This window comes from Anomaloglossus baeobatrachus, chromosome 4, assembly GCF_048569485.1.
Source record: "Anomaloglossus baeobatrachus isolate aAnoBae1 chromosome 4, aAnoBae1.hap1, whole genome shotgun sequence".
Lineage (NCBI taxonomy): Eukaryota > Metazoa > Chordata > Amphibia > Anura > Aromobatidae > Anomaloglossus > Anomaloglossus baeobatrachus.
This window is the reverse complement of record NC_134356.1, coordinates 699,137,919-699,158,037: the sequence shown is the minus strand read 5'-3', so window position 1 is coordinate 699,158,037 and position 20,119 is coordinate 699,137,919. Positions and strand designations below refer to the sequence as shown.

The window sequence follows — 20,119 nt, the reverse complement described above, 5'->3', positions numbered from 1 at the left end:
GCAGTGTGCGGTGTATGGTCTGAGCACTGACAGGAGGACCCCCCACCCCTGTAACCTCTGCAGTGTGTGGTGTATGGTCTGAGCACTGACAGGCGGACCCCCCACCCCTGTAACCTCTGCAGTGTGTGGTGTATGGTCTGAGCACTGACAGGCGGACCCCCACCGCTATAACCTCTGCAGTGTGTGGTGTATGGTCTGAGCACTGACAGGCGGACCCCCCACCCCTGTAACCTCTGCAGTGTGTGGTGTATGGTCTGAGCACTGACAGGCGGACCCCCACCCCTGTATCCTCTGCAGTGTGCGGTGTATGGTCTGAGCACTGACAGGTGGACCCCCCACCCCTGTAACCTCTGCAGTGTGTGGTGTATGGTCTGAGCACTGACAGGCAGACCCTCCACCCCTGTAACCTCTGCAGTGTGCGGTGTATGGTCTGAGCACTGACAGGTGGACCCCCCACCCCTGTAACCTCTGCAGTGTGTGGTGTATGGTCTGAGCACTGACAGGCGGACCCCCCACCCCTGTAACCTCTGCAGTGTGCGGTGTATGGTCTGAGCACTGACAGGTGGACCCCCCACCCCTGTAACCTCTGCAGTGTGTGGTGTATGGTCTGAGCACTGACAGGCAGACCCTCCACCCCTGTAACCTCTGCAGTGTGCGGTGTATGGTCTGAGCATTGACAGGCGGACCCCCCACCCCTGTAACCTCTGCAGTGTGTGGTGTATGGTCTGAGCACTGACAGGCAGACCCTCCACCCCTGTAACCTCTGCAGTGTGTGGTGTATGGTCTGAGCACTGACAGGCGGACCCCCCCACCCCTGTAACCTCTGCAGTGTGTGGTGTATGGTCTGAGCACTGACAGGCGGACCCCTCCACCCCTGTAACCTCTGCAGTGTGCGGTGTATGGTCTGAGCATTGACAGGGCGGACCCCCACCCCTGTAACCTCTGCAGTGTGTGGTGTATGGTCTGAGCACTGACAGGCGGACCCCCCACCCCTTTAACCTCTGTAGTGTGTGGTGTATGGTCTGAGCACTGACAGGCGGACCCCCCACCCCTGTAACCTCTGCAGTGTGTGGTGTATGGTCTGAGCACTGACAGGCGGACCCCCCACCCCTGTAACCTCTGCAGTGTGTGGTGTATGGTCTGAGCACTGACAGGCGGACCCTCCACCCCTGTAACCTCTGCAGTGTGCGGTGTATGGTCTGAGCATTGACAGGCGGACGACCCACCCCTGTAACCTCTGCAGTGTGCGGTGTATGGTCTGAGCATTGACAGGAGGACCCCCCACCCCTGTAACCTCTGCAGTGTGTGGTGTATGGTCTGAGCACTGACAGGCGGACCCCCACCCCTGTAACCTCTGCAGTGTGTGGTGTATGGTCTGAGCACTGACAGGCGGACCCCCCACCCCTGTAACCTCTGCAGTGTGGGGTGTATGGTCTGAGCACTGACAGGCAGACCCTCCACCCCTGTAACCTCTGCAGTGTGTGGTGTATGGTGTGAGCACTGACAGGCGGACCCCCCACCCCTGTAACCTCTGCACTGTATGGTGTATGGTCTGAGCACTGACAGGCGGACCCCCCGCCCCTGTAACGTGTGTAGGGTGTACTGACTTTTGTGGTATACATTGTAACATGTATAGAAAAACTGTGGGTTGGATATAACAATCCACCAAAAATCCCCCCACCCAGGCACAGAATTGGGGAATGTTTGTGTGTGACCTCTGACCTGTGACCTCTGACCTGTGACCTCTGATCTATGAAAATACTGAGGAATATTTTTGAACATGTGAATATAAATAAATAGTAAATGAATAAATGAATGAAATCAAATAAATATCGGCCGATGTGTGAATCTGTACACGAGGAAATTGCCCTTTCCTTCTCTTGGCTGCATTGCCGCTTTAAGTCCTAGGTGGGGACCGAGGTGGTACAGTTACCCCTTTAAGAACGCGCGCACTTATAAAGCCAGGCGCGTGCCCGCCACAGGATCCAAGATGGCGGATCTGCTCGGTTCTATTCTGAGCTCCATGGAGCGGCCGCCGCAGGTCGGAGACCAGGAGAGCCGGCGGAAGGCCAGAGGTGGGTCCGCGCGTTCACGCCGTGATCCGCTCCGGGGCCGTGAGGTGCGCGCCGCCGCCGGAGCCACGACACTTCATATTAGTACCGAGAAATCAAACCGGCGAATGTCTGCTCTCCCATAGGTCAGCCCGTGTCTCACTTATAAGGCTAGTGACCAATCAGCGGAGACATCACGTCGCCGTTGTGTTTTGGTTGGCCGAGCCCCTGTGTGGGCGGGCTCTCGTGCAGCTGTTGTGAGCTCGGACTGAGGTTGGCCACTGGCTGAGCTGCGCTTCTTCCTTATAGGAGTTGATTGGTTGTCCTGCTGTGCAGGCTGTGGCGCAGCTGCTATCTGATTGGTGCATGGAGGTCGTGTCCTTTTATCTGATTTGCAGATATAAATGTCAGTTATTTTCTTTGCCCCCGCCTCTTCGCAGGTTCTGTGTTTTTAGTGGCAGCAGCTTCTGTCAGTCAATCTGATTTAAAGAGACAGAACACATTTCAGGGAGGGCAGTGACTGAGTGACCATTGAGCAGAGCTGTGGATTTGTCACAGTGTGACGCTGGCTGAGCGCCACTGAATGGACATTAGTGATCGTGACTGAAGAGCGAGCGCCAAAATCCTCGTCTAGAGAAAGGGAACAGTGGAAGTCCGTGATACTCCGTAACAATACACCATAGTGTGCGCGAGGAGCATGGTCCTCATCACCTTCTGCTGGACCGCGAAACCAGCAGGGAAATAAAGCTCTACCCGCTCCTCCTGTGTAATGTATGAAGGACGGAACCCCCCAAAGATCGAGGACAATGCAAGGACTGCGAATACATAGAAGAAAGAGGGACTCCCATCCACACTGTATAGAGGGGCTGCAATACCCCTGTATTACACACAGAGGAGGGGCTGCGATACCCCCTGTATTACACACAGAGGAGGGGCTGCGATACCCCCTGTATTACACACAGAGGAGGGGCTGCGATACCCCCTGTATTACACACAGAGGAGGGGCTGCGATACCCCCTGTATTACACACAGAGGAGGGGCTGCGATACCCCCTGTATTACACACAGAGGAGGGGCTGCGATACCCCCTGTATTACACACAGAGGAGGGGCTGCGATACCCCCTGTATTACACACAGAGGAGGGGCTGCGATACCCCCTGTATTACACACAGAGGAGGGGCTGCGATACCCCCTGTATTACACACAGAGGAGGGGCTGCGATACCCCCTGTATTACACACAGAGGAGGGGCTGCGATACCCCCTGTATTACACACAGAGGAGGGGCTGCGATACCCCCTGTATTACACACAGAGGAGGGGCTGCGATACCCCCTGTATTACACACAGAGGAGGGGCTGCGATACCCCCTGTATTACACACAGAGGAGGGGCTGCGATACCCCCTGTATTACACACAGAGGAGGGGCTGCGATACCCCCTGTATTACACACAGAGGAGGGGCTGCGATACCCCCTGTATTACACACAGAGGAGGGGCTGCGATACCCCCTGTATTACACACAGAGGAGGGGCTGCGATACCCCCTGTATTACACACAGAGGAGGGGCTGCGATACCCCCTGTATTACACACAGAGGAGGGGCTGCGATACCCCCTGTATTACACACAGAGGAGGGGCTGCGATACCCCCTGTATTACACACAGAGGAGGGGCTGCGATACCCCCTGTATTACACACAGAGGAGGGGCTGCGATACCCCCTGTATTACACACAGAGGAGGGGCTGCGATACCCCCTGTATTACACACAGAGGAGGGGCTGCGATACCCCCTGTATTACACACAGAGGAGGGGCTGCGATACCCCCTGTATTACACACAGAGGAGGGGCTGCGATACCCCCTGTATTACACACAGAGAGGAGGGGCTGCGATACCCCCTGTATTACACACAGAGGAGGGGCTGCGATACCCCCCGTATTACACACAGAGAGGAGGGGCTGCGATACCCCCCGTATTACACACAGAGAGGAGGGGCTGCGATACCCCCCGTATTACACACAGAGAGGAGGGGCTGCGATACCCCCCGTATTACACACAGAGGAGGGGCTGCGATACCCCCCGTATTACACACAGAGGAGGGGCTGCGATACCCCCCGTATTACACACAGAGGAGGGGCTGCGATACCCCCCGTATTACACACAGCCGAGGGGCTGCGATACCCCCCGTATTACACACAGCCGAGGGGCTGCGATACCCCCCGTATTACACACAGCCGAGGGGCTGCGATACCCCCCGTATTACACACAGCCGAGGGGCTGCGATACCCCCCGTATTACACACAGCCGAGGGGCTGCGATACCCCCCGTATTACACACAGCCGAGGGGCTGCGATACCCCCCGTATTACACACAGCCGAGGGGCTGCGATACCCCCCGTATTACACACAGCCGAGGGGCTGCGATACCCCCCGTATTACACACAGCCGAGGGGCTGCGATACCCCCCGTATTACACACAGCCGAGGGGCTGCGATACCCCCCGTATTACACACAGCCGAGGGGCTGCGATACCCCCTGTATTACACACAGCCGAGGGGCTGCGATACCCCCTGTATTACACACAGCCGAGGGGCTGCGATACCCCCTGTATTACACACAGCCGAGGGGCTGCCATCCACCCCGTATTACACACAGAGAGGAGGGGCTGCGATACCCCCCGTATTACACACAGAGAGGAGGGGCTGCGATACCCCCCGTATTACACACAGAGAGGAGGGGCTGTGTCACAAACCACCGGGGGGGGTCACTCAGAAATCCCCCGCGCTGGCTACCAGTACGTCACAATCGGGGGGTAACAAGTGAGGGTCACCCCTCCTTTATACCTCCCGACCGACAGACAGAGCACGTGACGCGCTCTCTAGCGCCCCTCTTATAGTCAGGCCAATTATGGAATTGCCCGACAATAAGCAAGGAGGCTGCTATACTACTTATGCCGATTATTGAAGGGTCCCCAGTGAGAGTAGGGTATATATTCCCCCGACCTCCGCGGGCGGAATATATAAAACCTCCCCGAATCTCACTGGCCTCCCCACAATAATCCTTGGCACAACTCGCTGCCACCAACCGCTTCACGGTAACTATTAGCCGAACACACAGACGTGGGATTCAAGATCGAGATAACAGAACAGCCCAAGATTAATTATATAATTTAATCAGCCTAAAGCACACTAGAAACTACAATATATACAATAGGGAATCTACAGAATATACATAGGTCAGAGTACAGTTACAGATAAAGCATGGTTTACAAACAGGCATACACAGTTCCAGCAGTTACCTTGTGCGTCTGGCCACAGGGGGGCGCCGTGGACCAGGTTTTCAGGAACTCCCACAGATGTTTCCTACACGTGACCCCCAGCGAAAGAACCCTGGAAAATGGCCGAAGTAGGGTTATCAACCTGGGCAAATCCAGGTCCCCTCCTACCTTCGTGACCTCAGAGGGAGCACTGCTCCACCCCTGGCTGGAGTTATGGACAATCCACAACATGGAATATGGGCCATAACTTTGCCTGGGAGCGTCGTAGGCGGACGCCGACGCTCTCATTGTGACAGCTATGAATTTAGCTACAGAACGAGAGGTTTCATGACTTGTCTACTAGTTCCCCATTGGCTGATATCACGCCTGGGGTATTTCCCAAGCTCCCGCTCCCATAAAAAGGGTGTGCCAGCATCGTCCGCATGCGGAGACACCATTTTTATGGTTGCCATATTTATCGGAAATATAGCTTGCGAGATATGAACCATATTTTACTGGAGTCGTTCTGTCTGGATACTTCCAAGCCTTGCTAATTAGATAGCAGCTCCTACCACAGGGTCACGGCAGGGAGTCATCCTGTGTCCATTGTTCCCACATCACCTAATTTCCATATCATAGGAGATGGCCATGGGATGTGACACCTTCACAGATGCTGGACATTGAGGACAAGAAGGGAGGGGGGCACTGCCAGGGAGTGATGAGCGATTATGACTGGACGTCATAATTCATCTTCATATCCCGGGATTTGCCTCACACCTCCCCCCTTTTGAGGGCGCTAGGGGGCAGCACACTCCGGTGTTCCCCCGTGCGCCCGTCCGCGACCTCTCCTTGTCGGGACAGCCCGTCTGCGTTACCGTGGTCACGGCCCCTTTTGTGGCGAATGGTGAAGTTGTATTGCTGGAGCGCAAGGCTCCATCGCAACAATCGCCCATTCGTCCCAGAGACGGTGTGCAACCAGCTGAGGGGATTGTGGTCCGTCTCCACGATGAAGTGGCGCCCGTATAGATAGGGTTGCAGACGCTGCAGGGCCCACACTATGGCCAGGCACTCCTTCTCCATCGTGGAATAGGCCACTTCCCTTGGTAACAGCTTCCTGCTCAGGTACAAGACTGGGTGCTCTTGGCTCGCAGAGTCCACCTGGCTGAGCACCGCACCGAGGCCGAAGTCACTGGCGTCGGTCTGTACTACAAACGGCCGCGTGAAGTCGGCTGCCTGTAGCACGGGCGGGCTGGACAGGGCGTCCTTTAGGGCCTGGAAGGCTGTCTCGCAGTCCATTGTCCAATCGACTGCAGAGGGCAGCTTCTTCTTGGTGAGGTCCGTCAAGGGCTTTGCCAGGCTACTATAGCGTGGAACAAACCTCCTATAGTACCCGGCGGTCCCTAAGAAGGACATCACCTGCTTCTTGGTCCTGGGGGTGGGCCAGGATGCGATGGCCTCCACTTTCTCAGGCTCGGGCTTCAGGGTTCTCCCGCCTACCCGGTGACCGAGGTACTGGACCTCGCTCATGGCCAGCTGACACTTTCCCGGCTTGATGGTCAAACCTGCCCGGTGGATCCGCCTGAGCACCTGTGCTAGATGCTCTAGGTGGTCCTCCCAGGTGGGACTGAAGACGGCAATGTCATCCAGGTACGCGGCCGCGTACCCTTCAAGTCCCTTGAGCAGGGTGTTGACCATCCGCTGGAAAGTGGCAGGGGCATTCCTCATCCCGAATGGCATCACCGTGGACTCGTATAGTCCAAATGGGGTAATAAAGGCAGAGCGTTCCCTGGCCTTGCGAGTCAGGGGGATCTGCCAATATCCCCGGCTCAGGTCCATGATGGTCAGGTACTGAGCCCCGGCCAACTGATCGAGCAGGTCATCGATGCGTGGCATTGGGTACGCATCGGCGACCGTGACAGCATTGAGCCCCCTGTAGTCCACGCAGAACCGAGTGGTTCGGTCCTTCTTAGGGACGAGGACTACAGGCGAGGCCCAAGCGCTGTTGGATGCCTGGATCACCCCCAGCTTCAGCATCTCGTCAATCTCCTGGCGCATGTGTTGCTGCACCTCCAGGGAGACCCGATATGCTGAACGCCGGATCGGGGGATGATCCCCAGTGTCCACGTGATGGACAGCCAAGTCAGTCCTTCCGGGCTGGTTGGTAAACAACCCCCGGAAGGGGAGGAGGGTGGCCCACAGCTGGGACCGTTGGTCCTCCAAGAGCTGGTGGCCAACCTCCACATCCTCAATGGATCCGCCTGCCCTAACCTGGGCTAGCATATCCAAGAGGGTTTCCGCTTCTCCCTCCTCGGGCAGGTTGCACACGGGGAGCGCACATGCCTCCCGCTCATGATGTGCCTTCATCATGTTCACATGGAAGGGCTTCCGCCTTCCACGGGCAGGGTCCAGGGTGACCAGGTACGTCACAGGGTTGAGCTGCTGGTACACGAGGTATGGGCCTTCCCAGGCTGCCTGAAGCTTGTCCTGTGGTACGGGGACCAGTACCCACACCTTTTGACCCACTTGGTAGGTCCTCTCACAAGCGTTCTGGTCGTACCAACGCTTCTGATCGGCCTGGGCTTGAGCCATATTGTCGTGTACCAGTTGCGTCAAGGCCTGCATTTTGTCCCGGAAGCGCATGACATACTCGATAACCGACACTCCAGGGGTGGCCAAATCCCCTTCCCAAGCCTCTTTCACCAGAGCCAGGGGGCCCCGCACACGTCGCCCGTACAGGAGCTCAAACGGTGAGAATCCTGTTGAGGCCTGTGGAACCTCCCGGTAAGCAAATAACAGGTGTGGGAGATACCGCTCCCAGTCACGCCCATGGGAGTCGACCAACATCTTAAGCATCTGCTTTAAGGTGCCATTGAACCGCTCGCACAGGCCATTAGTCTGTGGATGGTACGGGCTGGCCACCAGATGTCGCACCTGGACTTGCTTACAGAGGGCCTCCATCAGCTGGGACATGAATTGGGTCCCCCGGTCAGTGAGCATTTCCTGGGGAAAACCCACTCGGGAGAAAATCTCCAGCAATGCGGTGGCCACCTTGTCAGCCCGAATGGACGACAAGGCCACTGCTTCTGGGTACCGGGTGGCATAGTCCACTACCGTCAGTATGAAGCGTTTCCCGGAGCTGCTGGGGATGGCCAGCGGGCCGACCAGATCCACAGCCACCCTCCTGAAAGGCTCATCGATGATGGGCAGAGATACCAGTGGGGCTTTGGGGCGTGGCCCCGCCTTCCCCACTCTCTGACAGGTTTCACACGAACGGCAGTAGGCAGCCACATCGGCCCCCATTTTTGGCCAGTAGAAATGCTGGTTTAACCTGGCCTTGGTCTTAGCGATCCCTAGGTGTCCGGCCATCGGAATCTCATGTGCGATCCGCAACAACTCCGTCCGGAACGGATAGGGTACCACCAACTGTCGGTCCCTGGGCCACGCCTCCGGTGAACCCTGCTGGACCGTGGCCCGGTACAGCCGTCCTTGGTCCCAGACCACTCGCTCCGGGTCCGAGTCCGAGGGAGGCTGTGCCGCCTGCTCCTTAAGAGCTTTCAGGCTGTCGTCAGCTTCTAACGCTGCCTGAAACCCCTGACTAGATGTGGCCAGAATCGACGAGACTGTCACATCTTCGGTCAGTACCCCGGGACCTGGGTCCTGGCCTCCACCTGACTCGGCTGCCACTTGGTCAGAAGGGGAAGAGCTATCGGACCTCCGGGAGGCCCCTTGGCTTCCAGCACTCCCACTGCGGGTGACAGCGGCCACAGCCGCTGCGCCCGTGGGTCGTGCCTGCTCCTCCTCCGTTCCTGACCAAGTCGCCGGTTCAGGCAGACCTACCTGGCTTCCTGACACCCCGGTTGTGGGGGAACCATGCACCGAGATCTTACCTGGGAGCACTTCCGCTCCTGGACCGGCCCCAATCTCACCTGCCTGTTCCCCTCCTGCAGCAACAGAACCCCGCTGTGAAATCTCTGGGGACCCCACATTTGCTGTGGTAGCCCCCACCCCACACACTGGTCCTCCCCCTGCAGCACCCTGCTCTCTGCTTATCCCTGCAGAGGGCAACAGATCCCAGCTCACAGGCTGATTACTTGTAGAGGCATTGTCACACCTTTCTCTGACCCCCTCCCCTGTCACAGCTGCAGCTGAGTGTGTGTCTATGCAAGCAGAAATATCAGAGTTCACTCCCTCCTCCCTTACATCATTCATAGATAACACATTAACATTGTTAGGAGTCATGTCAGTACGGGCTGAAGGTTCAGCCCTTGGGGGGGGCCCAAACTGGGAGGTTATCTGCCCCAAATCTGTCCCAAGTAGCACGTTTGCAGGGATCCGATCAGTTACCCCCACCTCCCTCACCCCTCGCCCTGCGCCCCAGTCCACATAAATGTCAGCAACAGGCAGCGCCGGGTCAATGCCTCCAATCCCGGAGACAGCGAGGGTTTTTCCCGGGATCAAGTCTTGGGGGGACACCATGTCAGGCCGCACCAGAGTCACCTCCGAGGCGCTGTCTCGCAGTCCTATGGTCACAGACCGGCCGACGGTGACAGGTTGGAAGCTGTCCAGGGACCTACCACCACCCCCACCCACACAATACACCTTGGGCGGCCCTTGGGACGGAGCCGGGGCCTTGGGACGCTGAGGGCACATGGCCTTGAAGTGTCCAGGTAGGTTGCACTGGTGGCACCGTCTTGGTTCTGCCACGGGCCTGGAGAGGGGAGTTGAGGGGGACACCCCCTGCAGTCTAGGGGCAGGTGGGGCAGTCGTAGAATTCATCTTACCCCCTCTCCAGGTGCTGCTGGTGGCTGCTCTCCTGGCCTCAGGAGCCCGATTGTTGGTGTAGTCATCGGCCAGGGCAGCTGTAGCCGTGGATCCCTTTGGCTTCTGGTCTCGGATGAACTGGCGGAGATCCTCAGGGCAGTTCCACAAGAGTTGCTCCGTGATGAACAAGTCCAGGATCTCCGGTCCGGTGGAAAGCTGCAGGCCTTGGGTCCAGTGGTCGGCAGCTCGGGCAAGTGCCCGCCGGTGGTCAGCCCAGGAGTCCTTTGGCCCCTTTTGCAGGGTCCGGAACTTCTTGCGGTAGGACTCCGGAGTGAGGTTGTACTGTTGGATCAGGGCCCGCTTGATGGCGTCGTAGCCCTGATCTGCCTCAGCAGGCAAGTCCCCAAGGATATCCAGGGCCTTACCCCTTAGACGGGGGGTCAGGTATTTGGCCCACTGATCCTTGTCCAGATGGTGCTGCAAGCAAGTCCGTTCAAAAGCAGTCAGGAAAGAGTCCAAGTCTCCATCCTTCTCCAGCACTGGGAAGTCCTCAACACGGACCTTTGGAAGTTTGGTGTCTTGAAGGTCACGTGTGGCTGATGAGGGCCGGAGCTGAGCTAGCTGCAGCTGGTGGTCACGGTCTGCCTGTTGCCGTCGCTCTTCACGTGCTGCTTGCCGCTCCGCAGCCTCACGCGCTGCTTGCCGCTCCGCAGCCTCAGCGTCACGCGCCGCCTGCCGCTCTGCCCTGCGCTCTGCCAGGAGTTCCTTGTAGCCCTCCTGGTCTCCAGCCTGGAGAAGGGCCATAGCCATTTGAAGAAGGCTATCCGAGCCTCCCAGGCTCGGTGGAATGGCACGTGGTGATCTGCGGCCCGCTGCGGAGCCTGGTGATTCACTGTCCATTGCAGAGCGGAGGGCTGGCATCTGGCTCGTTGAGGACCCTTGGGCGAGCTCCTCCTCATTTTGTCCAGCAGTGCCAGGTTGTGCGATGTCCTCTGCAGAGCTGTTCTCTGGCGTCTGGCTCCTGGAGGACTCGTGGACAACCTCCTCATCGTCTCTGGCCTTAGCATCGGCCATTCCTTTGGCTTTGCTCCTGGTGCTCTCAGCCATTCTTGCAGACTTTTGGTCACTGACACAGAACTGACACCTGATGCCTCCACACACCTTACAGTATCTGCACTCTGACACTCTAGTGTTGAGCTAGTCTGAAGACCCCAGCAGCCACAGCTGCTGCAGGCAGTCTTTAGTGTCTGGGAGTATGGGTCTCACACTCACACACACTATTATCTCGATCCCACCGCTATGCCACCAATATGTCACAAACCACCGGGGGGGGTCACTCAGAAATCCCCCGCGCTGGCTACCAGTACGTCACAATCGGGGGGTAACAAGTGGGGGTCACCCCTCCTTTATACCTCCCGACCTACAGACAGAGCACGTGACGCGCTCTCTAGCGCCCCTCTTATAGTCAGGCCAATTATGGAATTGCCCGACAATAAGCAAGGAGGCCGCTATACTACTTATGCCGATTATTGAAGGGTCCCCAGTGAGAGTAGGGTATATATTCCCCCGACCTCCGCGGGCGGAATATATAAAACCTCCCCGAATCTCACTGGCCTCCCCACAATAATCCTTGGCACAACTCGCTGCCACCAACCGCTTCACGGTAACTATTAGCCGAACACACAGACGTGGGATTCAAGATCGAGATAACAGAACAGCCCAAGATTAATTATATAATTTAATCAGCCTAAAGCACACTAGAAACTACAATATATACAATAGGGAATCTACAGAATATACATAGGTCAGAGTACAGTTACAGATAAAGCATGGTTTACAAACAGGCATACACAGTTCCAGCAGTTACCTTGTGCGTCTGGCCACAGGGGGGCGCCGTGGACCAGGTTTTCAGGAACTCCCACAGATGTTTCCTACACGTGACCCCCAGCGAAAGAACCCTGGAAAATGGCCGAAGTAGGGTTATCAACCTGGGCAAATCCAGGTCCCCTCCTACCTTCGTGACCTCAGAGGGAGCACTGCTCCACCCCTGGCTGGAGTTATGGACAATCCACAACATGGAATATGGGCCATAACTTTGCCTGGGAGCGTCGTAGGCGGACGCCGACGCTCTCATTGTGACAGCTATGAATTTAGCTACAGAACGAGAGGTTTCATGACTTGTCTACTAGTTCCCCATTGGCTGATATCACGCCTGGGGTATTTCCCAAGCTCCCGCTCCCATAAAAAGGGTGTGCCAGCATCGTCCGCATGCGGAGACACCATTTTTATGGTTGCCATATTTATCGGAAATATAGCTTGCGAGATATGAACCATATTTTACTGGAGTCGTTCTGTCTGGATACTTCCAAGCCTTGCTAATTAGATAGCAGCTCCTACCACAGGGTCACGGCAGGGAGTCATCCTGTGTCCATTGTTCCCACATCACCTAATTTCCATATCATAGGAGATGGCCATGGGATGTGACACCTTCACAGATGCTGGACATTGAGGACAAGAAGGGAGGGGGGCACTGCCAGGGAGTGATGAGCGATTATGACTGGAAGTCATAATTCATCTTCATATCCCGGGATTTGCCTCACAGGCTGCGATTCCCCCCGTATTACACACAGAGAGGAGGGGCTGCGATTCCCCCCGTATTACACACAGAGAGGAGGGGCTGCGATTCCCCCCGTATTACACACAGAGAGGAGGGGCTGCGATTCCCCCCGTATTACACACAGAGAGGAGGGGCTGCGATTCCCCCCGTATTACACACAGAGAGGAGGGGCTGCGATTCCCCCCGTATTACACACAGAGAGGAGGGGCTGCGATTCCCCCCGTATTACACACAGAGAGGAGGGGCTGCGATTCCCCCCGTATTACACACAGAGAGGAGGGGCTGCGATTCCCCCCGTATTACACACAGAGAGGAGGGGCTGCGATTCCCCCCGTATTACACACAGAGAGGAGGGGCTGCGATTCCCCCCGTATTACACACAGAGAGGAGGGGCTGCGATTCCCCCCGTATTACACACAGAGAGGAGGGGCTGCGATTCCCCCCGTATTACACACAGAGAGGAGGGGCTGCGATTCCCCCCGTATTACACACAGAGAGGAGGGGCTGCGATTCCCCCCGTATTACACACAGAGAGGAGGGGCTGCGATTCCCCCCGTATTACACACAGAGAGGAGGGGCTGCGATTCCCCCCGTATTACACACAGAGAGGAGGGGCTGCGATTCCCCCCGTATTACACACAGAGAGGAGGGGCTGCGATTCCCCCCGTATTACACACAGAGAGGAGGGGCTGCGATTCCCCCCGTATTACACACAGAGAGGAGGGGCTGCGATTCCCCCCGTATTACACACAGAGAGGAGGGGGCTGCGATTCCCCCCGTATTACACACAGAGAGGAGGGGGCTGCGATTCCCCCCGTATTACACACAGAGAGGAGGGGCTGCGATACCCCCCGTATTACACACAGAGAGGAGGGGCTGCGATACCCCCCGTATTACACACAGAGAGGAGGGGCTGCGATACCCCCCGTATTACACACAGAGAGGAGGGGCTGCGATACCCCCCGTATTACACACAGAGAGGAGGGGCTGCGATACCCCCCGTATTACACACAGAGAGGAGGGGCTGCGATACCCCCTGGAAGACACATAGAGGAGGCCTGTGATTGAATTCTGGTATAATATTACAAAGACCCTGACTCCCAGACCGGCAGAGTCTGTGCACTCGGTGCGAGGCCTGGCTAACGATCCAAAGACGGATGTACACGCAGCAAGAGGCGGAGACTCTGTAAATTCTGTGGTCATTTTTTAAACCTTACCATCCAGCGGACAAGCCGCTGTTACTGTCCGTCCTTCAGGAGTGTTGTCTCTGTGGTGCAGTAAGGGTGGTCTCGAGCATTGCTGTTGTGCTCATGCAGCGGGCACAGTGTCACCTGCCCCACTATCTCTGCCTCTGTGTGGCCGGCAGCAGCCCTTACCCCACGGCCGGCACATGTTACATTAGAGGCAGCAAACAGCGGTATAAATAGGCTCATACACGGAGGCGGGAAAACGTCTATCAGATTTACACTGCAGCAGCAAGGACTGTAAGGAAAGAAAGATTCCCGATCTGCCGGTGATGCTAGCCCCCCTCCTGCAGCTAGCCCCCCTCCTGCAGCTAGCCCCCCTCCTGCAGCTAGCCCCCCTCCTGCAGCTAGCCCCCCTCTTGCAGCTAGCCCTACAGGAATTAAGGCCATATATACACGAATAATATAATATTTATTATTTCTCTGGAGAAAGTGAGCGCTGGGGATCAAGTACTAATGGACGGCCGTCGCCATCAGGGCGCGGAAATCATCCGTGTCCACAAACCTAACGGCCAACATATCCAGGGCAAGCAGTCTGGACACATGGCTGTTTAGTGTTTGGGCCTGTGGGTGAGTGGGCCTCGTATTCACACTTGTGTTCCAGGTCCTGGGTATAGACAGCCGGACAGTGCACTGGGACAAGGAACCGGACAGGGTTACGGATTGTGTTGCGAATGTATGCGCCTGCGTCCCAGACAGGGGACTGACCAGCACAGAGGAAGATGGGGTAATGGGCAATGGGGTCACCCGCAGAGAATTGTTGAGGATCCAAGCATTTGGCCCACCTAGTTGGTGGCTTGGATGTCATGTGCCTGAGCACGCTGGTGGTGGTCTGTCCCCTACTGAACTTGCTATAGCTCAAGTTGCAAAGCACAGTTTTCTTGTCTTTTGAGACTGGAGAGCACCTAACCATTGTCCGCCTTCTCCCTTTGGCCCACTCACTGCCTCGTCCTGCTTGCTGTGGTGCTGCAGACCCCTCCCCCTCTGAGCTGCTGTCCTTGCTCTGCATGGCACCTTCCCAGTTGGGTCAGTGACTTAATCATCCACCACCTCGTCTTCCGCTTCCACACTCTGGTCCTCCTGACTTCTAGATATGACTTTTTGGCCACTGTGTCTCTTCATCATCCACCACCTCGTCTTCCGCTTCCACACTCTGGTCCTCCTGACTTCTAGATATGACTTTTTGGCCACTGTAACTCATAATCATCCACCTCTTCAGACCGTAATTGCTGTTCCCCACCATCACCTTCTTAAGACCTTGGCTGCTCTGAAATTATTGGGCATCACAGCACACCACCTCCTCATGTGCCTCTTGAAATGTGCACAGTGAGGCCAGAAGAAGCCATAAATGGAAAGGTAAAGAGCTCCTCAGTGCCCAAGTGTGGGGTGACTTGTCTCCTGGGACTCTCCATGGTGGGAGGCAGGAGGGTCAGGGTGAGGATTATGTGGAGTCTCTACTAGTCAGACTGGACCGTGTGGAAGACGGGGTGGTGCTGGGAAACAGGCGCGGACCATTATCTGCCATCAGCCCACACCCTGCATAGTGGGAGGAAGCGAGGTCTAGAGAAGTGTTTGGTGTCCTCCCGCAGCAGGCACAGTTTGCCCTGGCGCCCGGCCACGGCCTCTGTATGCACCATCAGTGGGACATCCACTTCCGCTTCCCTTATCACAGGCCTCACGCGTTATGTACGTGGCTATTAGCGGTATTATTAGAGAACAGTGTATTATTTAGCTAGAAGCCGGTCCGGCTGTAAGGCCGCAACCCCTGCCTACATGTGTGTAATGCACGATCCCTACTCCAGAATCTCCAGCATTACATGATTGGCAGGCGGACATACGGGGCGAGTCCGAGCCCATCATTGGTGATCACTAATGTCAATTATTTTATATTCAATTGAATCTTTTTTTTTTTTTTTTTTTTTTTTAAATTTTCTTTTAGAACAAGCGGCTCGTCTGAAGAAAATGCAGGAGCACGAAAAGAGGCAGAAAGTGGAGTTCCGAAAAAAGGTGCGAGATGCCCCGCCCTCCCAGGGTGATGCAGAGAGAAGGGACCTGTGACCCCGCCCCCTGCAGGGTGATGCAGAGAGAAGGGGGCTGTGACCCTTCCCCCTGCAGGGTGATACAGAGAGAAGGGAGCTGTGACCTCGCCTCCTGCGCGGAGATATACAGAGAGAAGGGAGCTGTGACCCCGCCTCCTGCAGGGTGATTCAGAGAGAAGAGAGCTGTGACCCCGCACCTGCAGGGTGATGCAGAGAGAAGGGGGGCTGTGACCCTGCCCCCTGCAGGGTGATACAGAGAGAAGGGGGGCTGTGACCCTGCCCCCTGCAGGGTGATACAGAGAGAAGGGGGGCTGTGACCCTGCCCCCTGCAGGGTGATACATAGAGAAGGGGGGCTGTGACCCTGCCCCCTGCAGGGTGATACAGAGAGAAGGGAGCTGTGACCTCGCCTCCTGCAGGGTGATTCAGAGAGAAGAGAGCTGTGACCCCGCACCTGCAGGGTGATGCAGAGAGAAGGGGGGCTGTGACCCTGCCCCCTGCAGGGTGATGCAGAGAGAAGGGGGGCTGTGACCCCGCCCCCTGCAGGGTGATACAGAGAGAAGGGAGCTGTGACCTCGCCTCCTGCGCGGAGATATACAGAGAGAAGGGAGCTGTGACCCCGCCCCCTGCAGGGTGATACAGAGAGAAGGGAGCTGTGACCCCGCCCCCTCCAGGGTGATACAGAGAGAAGGGAGCGGTGACCCCGCCCCCTGCAGGGTGATACAGAGAGAAGGGAGCTGTGACCCCGCCCCCTGCAGGGTGATACAGAGAGAAGGGAGCTGTGACCCCGCCCCCTGCAGGGTGCTAGACCTAGATTGTTGGGTGTTGTTAGCTCCGCCCCCTGACGGGTGACTCTTGTTCTGTAGATGGAGATGGCGGTGTCGGACTTCATTCAGGACAGCTCTCAGACGAAGAAGAAGTTCCAGCCGATGAGTAAGATTGAGCGCAGTATTCTGTGAGTATCGTCGCCCCTTTCTCGCCCCGGCCCTCGTTTCCCGTCCTGACCGCTGTCTCCTCCCGCACAGACACGACGTGGTGGAGGTGGCCGGCCTGACCTCCTTCTCATTCGGCGAGGATGAGGAGAGCAGATACGTGATGATATTTAAGAAGGTGGGTGGTTTCCTAGTGGGGGGTGTCTCCATTGTGGGGGGGGGGGGCCTGGGGGTAGGGTGGTTGTCTCTCCCTGGTGGAGTGTGGCTCCCCTGGTGTTTGTACCTCACGCTCCTCCATTTTTAGGAGTTTGCCCCCTGTGACGAGGAGCTGGAGTCGTACCGCCGCGGGGAGGAGTGGGACCCAGCAAAGGCTGAAGAGAAGCGGAGGATGAAGGTAGCGTGCACTTCCTGCAGCCACCAGCAGAGGTCACTGCAGTCTGCTGAGTATTCTGAGCCATGTGACCTAGAGGCCAATCAGAATACTGCTTTCATTTTGTAGTCACTATGGTGACCAGTCCGCGTCTGCCATCTGTATATATTATATACTCTGCATTTCGGCAGGAGTTGGCGCAGCAAGAGGCCGAGAATGACGCCATGAAGACTCCGTCAAGTGTCAACCCCAACAGCGACTACAAAGACAAATACAGTCACCTGATCGGGAAGGTGGCCGCTAAGGACGCCGCCCACACCCTGCAGGCCAACAAGGCATACGGCTGCGGTAAAGGACGGGTGATATAGAGGGGGTGGGGGGGGAGGGATTTCAGGGGCTGTGACCACTTTTTTCTTCTTTTTTTTCTCTCCTCAGTTCCGGTCGCCAATAAGCGCGACACGCGATCAATCGAGGAAGCCATGAATGAGATCCGCGCCAAGAAACGCTCAAAACTAGACGACGGCGACTCCGCGCCCCAGAAATCCTGAAGCACCCGCATCTCCTCCGCGTATTTGGGGATTTCTTTTTTTTAACGTTTGTATTAATGGCGCCATCACCCGCAGACTATTACACATATGATGGCGCCATCACCCGCGGACTATTACACATGGTGGCGCCACGGGCTCTTATTTAATCTGGTTTTATTCGCCTTTTGGACTTATTTTATCCTTTGTCATGCTGTTATTCTGCAGAGTTTTTTAAAGTAAAAGATTATAAAAGATGGCGGCCGTGATGCGTGGTGACTTCCTGCAGATGTCATGTTCTTCATGAAGAGACGATGTTGTGCATGATCACCGCCCCTCGATGCAGAGGGGTCCGGAGGCGCCGCAGCCCTCGGGAGACTGGTCCGGAGGCGCCGCAGCCCTTGGCAGACTGGTCCGGAGGCGCCGCAGCCCTCGGTAGACTGGTCCGGAGGCGCCGCAGCCCTCGGTAGACTGGTCCGGAGGCGCCGCAGCCCTCGGTAGACTGGTCTGGAGGCGCCGCAGCCCTCGGTAGACTGGTCTGGAGGCGCCGCAGCCCTCGGTAGACTGGTCTGGAGGCGCCGCAGCCCTCGGTAGACTGGTCTGGAGGCGCCGCAGCCCTCGGGAGACTGGTCTGGAGGCGCCGCAGCCCTCGGGAGACTGGTCTGGAGGCGCCGCAGCCCTCGGGAGACTGGTCTGGAGGCGCCGCAGCCCTCGGGAGACTGGTCTGGAGGCGCCGCAGCCCTCGGGAGACTGGTCTGGAGGCGCCGCAGCCCTCGGGAGACTGGTCTGGAGGCGCCGCAGCCCTCGGGAGACTGGTCTGGAGGCGCCGCAGCCCTCGGGAGACTGGTCTGGAGGCGCCGCAGCCCTCGGGAGACTGGTCTGGAGGCGCCGCAGCCCTCGGGAGACTGGTCTGGAGGCGCCGCAGCCCTCGGGAGACTGGTCTGGAGGCGCCGCAGCCCTCGGGAGACTGGTCTGGAGGCGCCGCAGCCCTCGGGAGACTGGTCTGGAGGCGCCGCAGCCCTCGGGAGACTGGTCTGGAGGCGCCGCAGCCCTCGGGAGACTGGTCTGGAGGCGCCGCAGCCCTCGGGAGACTGGTCTGGAGGCGCCGCAGCCCTCGGGAGACTGGTCTGGAGGCGCCGCAGCCCTCGGGAGACTGGTCTGGAGGCGCCGCAGCCCTCGGGAGACTGGTCTGGAGGCGCCGCAGCCCTCGGGAGACTGGTCCGGAGGTGCCGCAGCCCTCGGGCTCAGTTTTTGGGGGTGTAGGCTGCACACGGTAGTATGAGAAATATGCAGCCTGGAGTTGTCACACCCTGTAATCCCGGGTGTAGGATTGGTGGGAGGTTCTCTGGACAATGATGGCCTTTGTGAACAGTGACATGAGGTCAGGGAGACACTTTCTGAATGTTGTTGTAGATGTTTGATGCTTTGGGCTCAGTATGTGGCAACTAATTTCACTTGCAGCACAAGATGCTTCAATGGAGGCCCCCGTGGTGCAGATACTTCTCCAGTGTGGGACAGGAGGGTTTTTCACATGACAACCACAGGCCACGTGTTACTATTACTACTATGAGCAGCCTGTGTGGTGTAAACAGTCTCCAGTGATGGCGGCCGCCTCTCTGGACTCGTCTCCAGTGGTGGTGGCGGCGGCCTCTCTGGACTCGTCTCCAGTGGTGGTGGCGGCGGCCTCTCTGGACTCGTCTCCAGTGGTGGTGGCGGCGGCCTCTCTGGACTCGTCTCCAGTGGTGGTGGCGGCGGCCTCTCTGGACTCGTCTCCAGTGGTGGTGGCGGTGGCCTCTCTGGACTCGTCTCCAGTGGTGGTGGCGGTGGCCTCTCTGGACTCGTCTCCAGTGGTGGTGGCCTCTCTGGACTCGTCTCCAGTGGTGGTGGCCTCTCTGGACTCGTCTCTGGCGGCGGCCTCTCTGGACTCGTCTCTGGCGGCGGCCTCTCTGGACTCGTCTCTGGCGGCGGCCTCTCTGGACTCGTCTCTGGCGGCGGCCTCTCTGGACTCGTCTCTGGCGGCGGCCTCTCTGGACTCGTCTCCGGCCTCTCTGGACTCGTCTCCGGTGAGCACATCTGGACGTCACTGGTCGGTGATTACACTGGATCTGCCGGCAGCGGATCCTGATGATTTGTACATTCAGCAGCAGAATCTTCCTCAGATGACAATAACCGCAGTGATCACAGCCGAGGCTGCAGGTGCCGGGATCCGTGAGGAGCGAGCACTCCCCTCCCCCAATACTCGGAACAAGCAGTTGGAAGCTTGGATGAACGCAACGTGAGCACCTGAGTATAACAGAAGTCTGTGCAGGTCTCAAGCGTTTTTCCTGAAGAT

At 57.4% G+C, this 20,119-nt stretch overlaps 1 protein-coding gene across 1 annotated transcript; it reads left to right on the top strand.

Annotated features, from left to right (window-relative positions):
• The first annotated feature begins 1,971 nt into the window (after nt 1-1,971).
• On the top strand, nt 1,972-18,044 carry SPAG7 (sperm associated antigen 7). The gene is made up of 7 exons (XM_075343271.1): nt 1,972-2,075; nt 15,864-15,931; nt 16,828-16,916; nt 16,987-17,071; nt 17,198-17,287; nt 17,455-17,611; nt 17,699-18,044. Exons 1-7 carry the CDS (start codon nt 1,991-1,993, stop codon nt 17,809-17,811), a joined length of 687 nt encoding a protein of 228 aa, XP_075199386.1. The 5' UTR covers nt 1,972-1,990; the 3' UTR covers nt 17,812-18,044.
• The last annotated feature ends 2,075 nt before the right edge of the window (nt 18,045-20,119 follow it).

Coding starts and splice junctions, on each gene's coding strand:
- SPAG7 (XM_075343271.1), top strand. CDS start 1,991: ATGGCGGATCTGCTCGGTTCTATTCTGAGCTCCATGGAGCGGCCGCCG. Junction 17,072..17,197: donor ACGTGATGATATTTAAGAAG/GTGGGTGGTTTC, acceptor CTCCATTTTTAG/GAGTTTGCCCCCTGTGACGA. Junction 17,612..17,698: donor CAACAAGGCATACGGCTGCG/GTAAAGGACGGG, acceptor TTCTCTCCTCAG/TTCCGGTCGCCAATAAGCGC.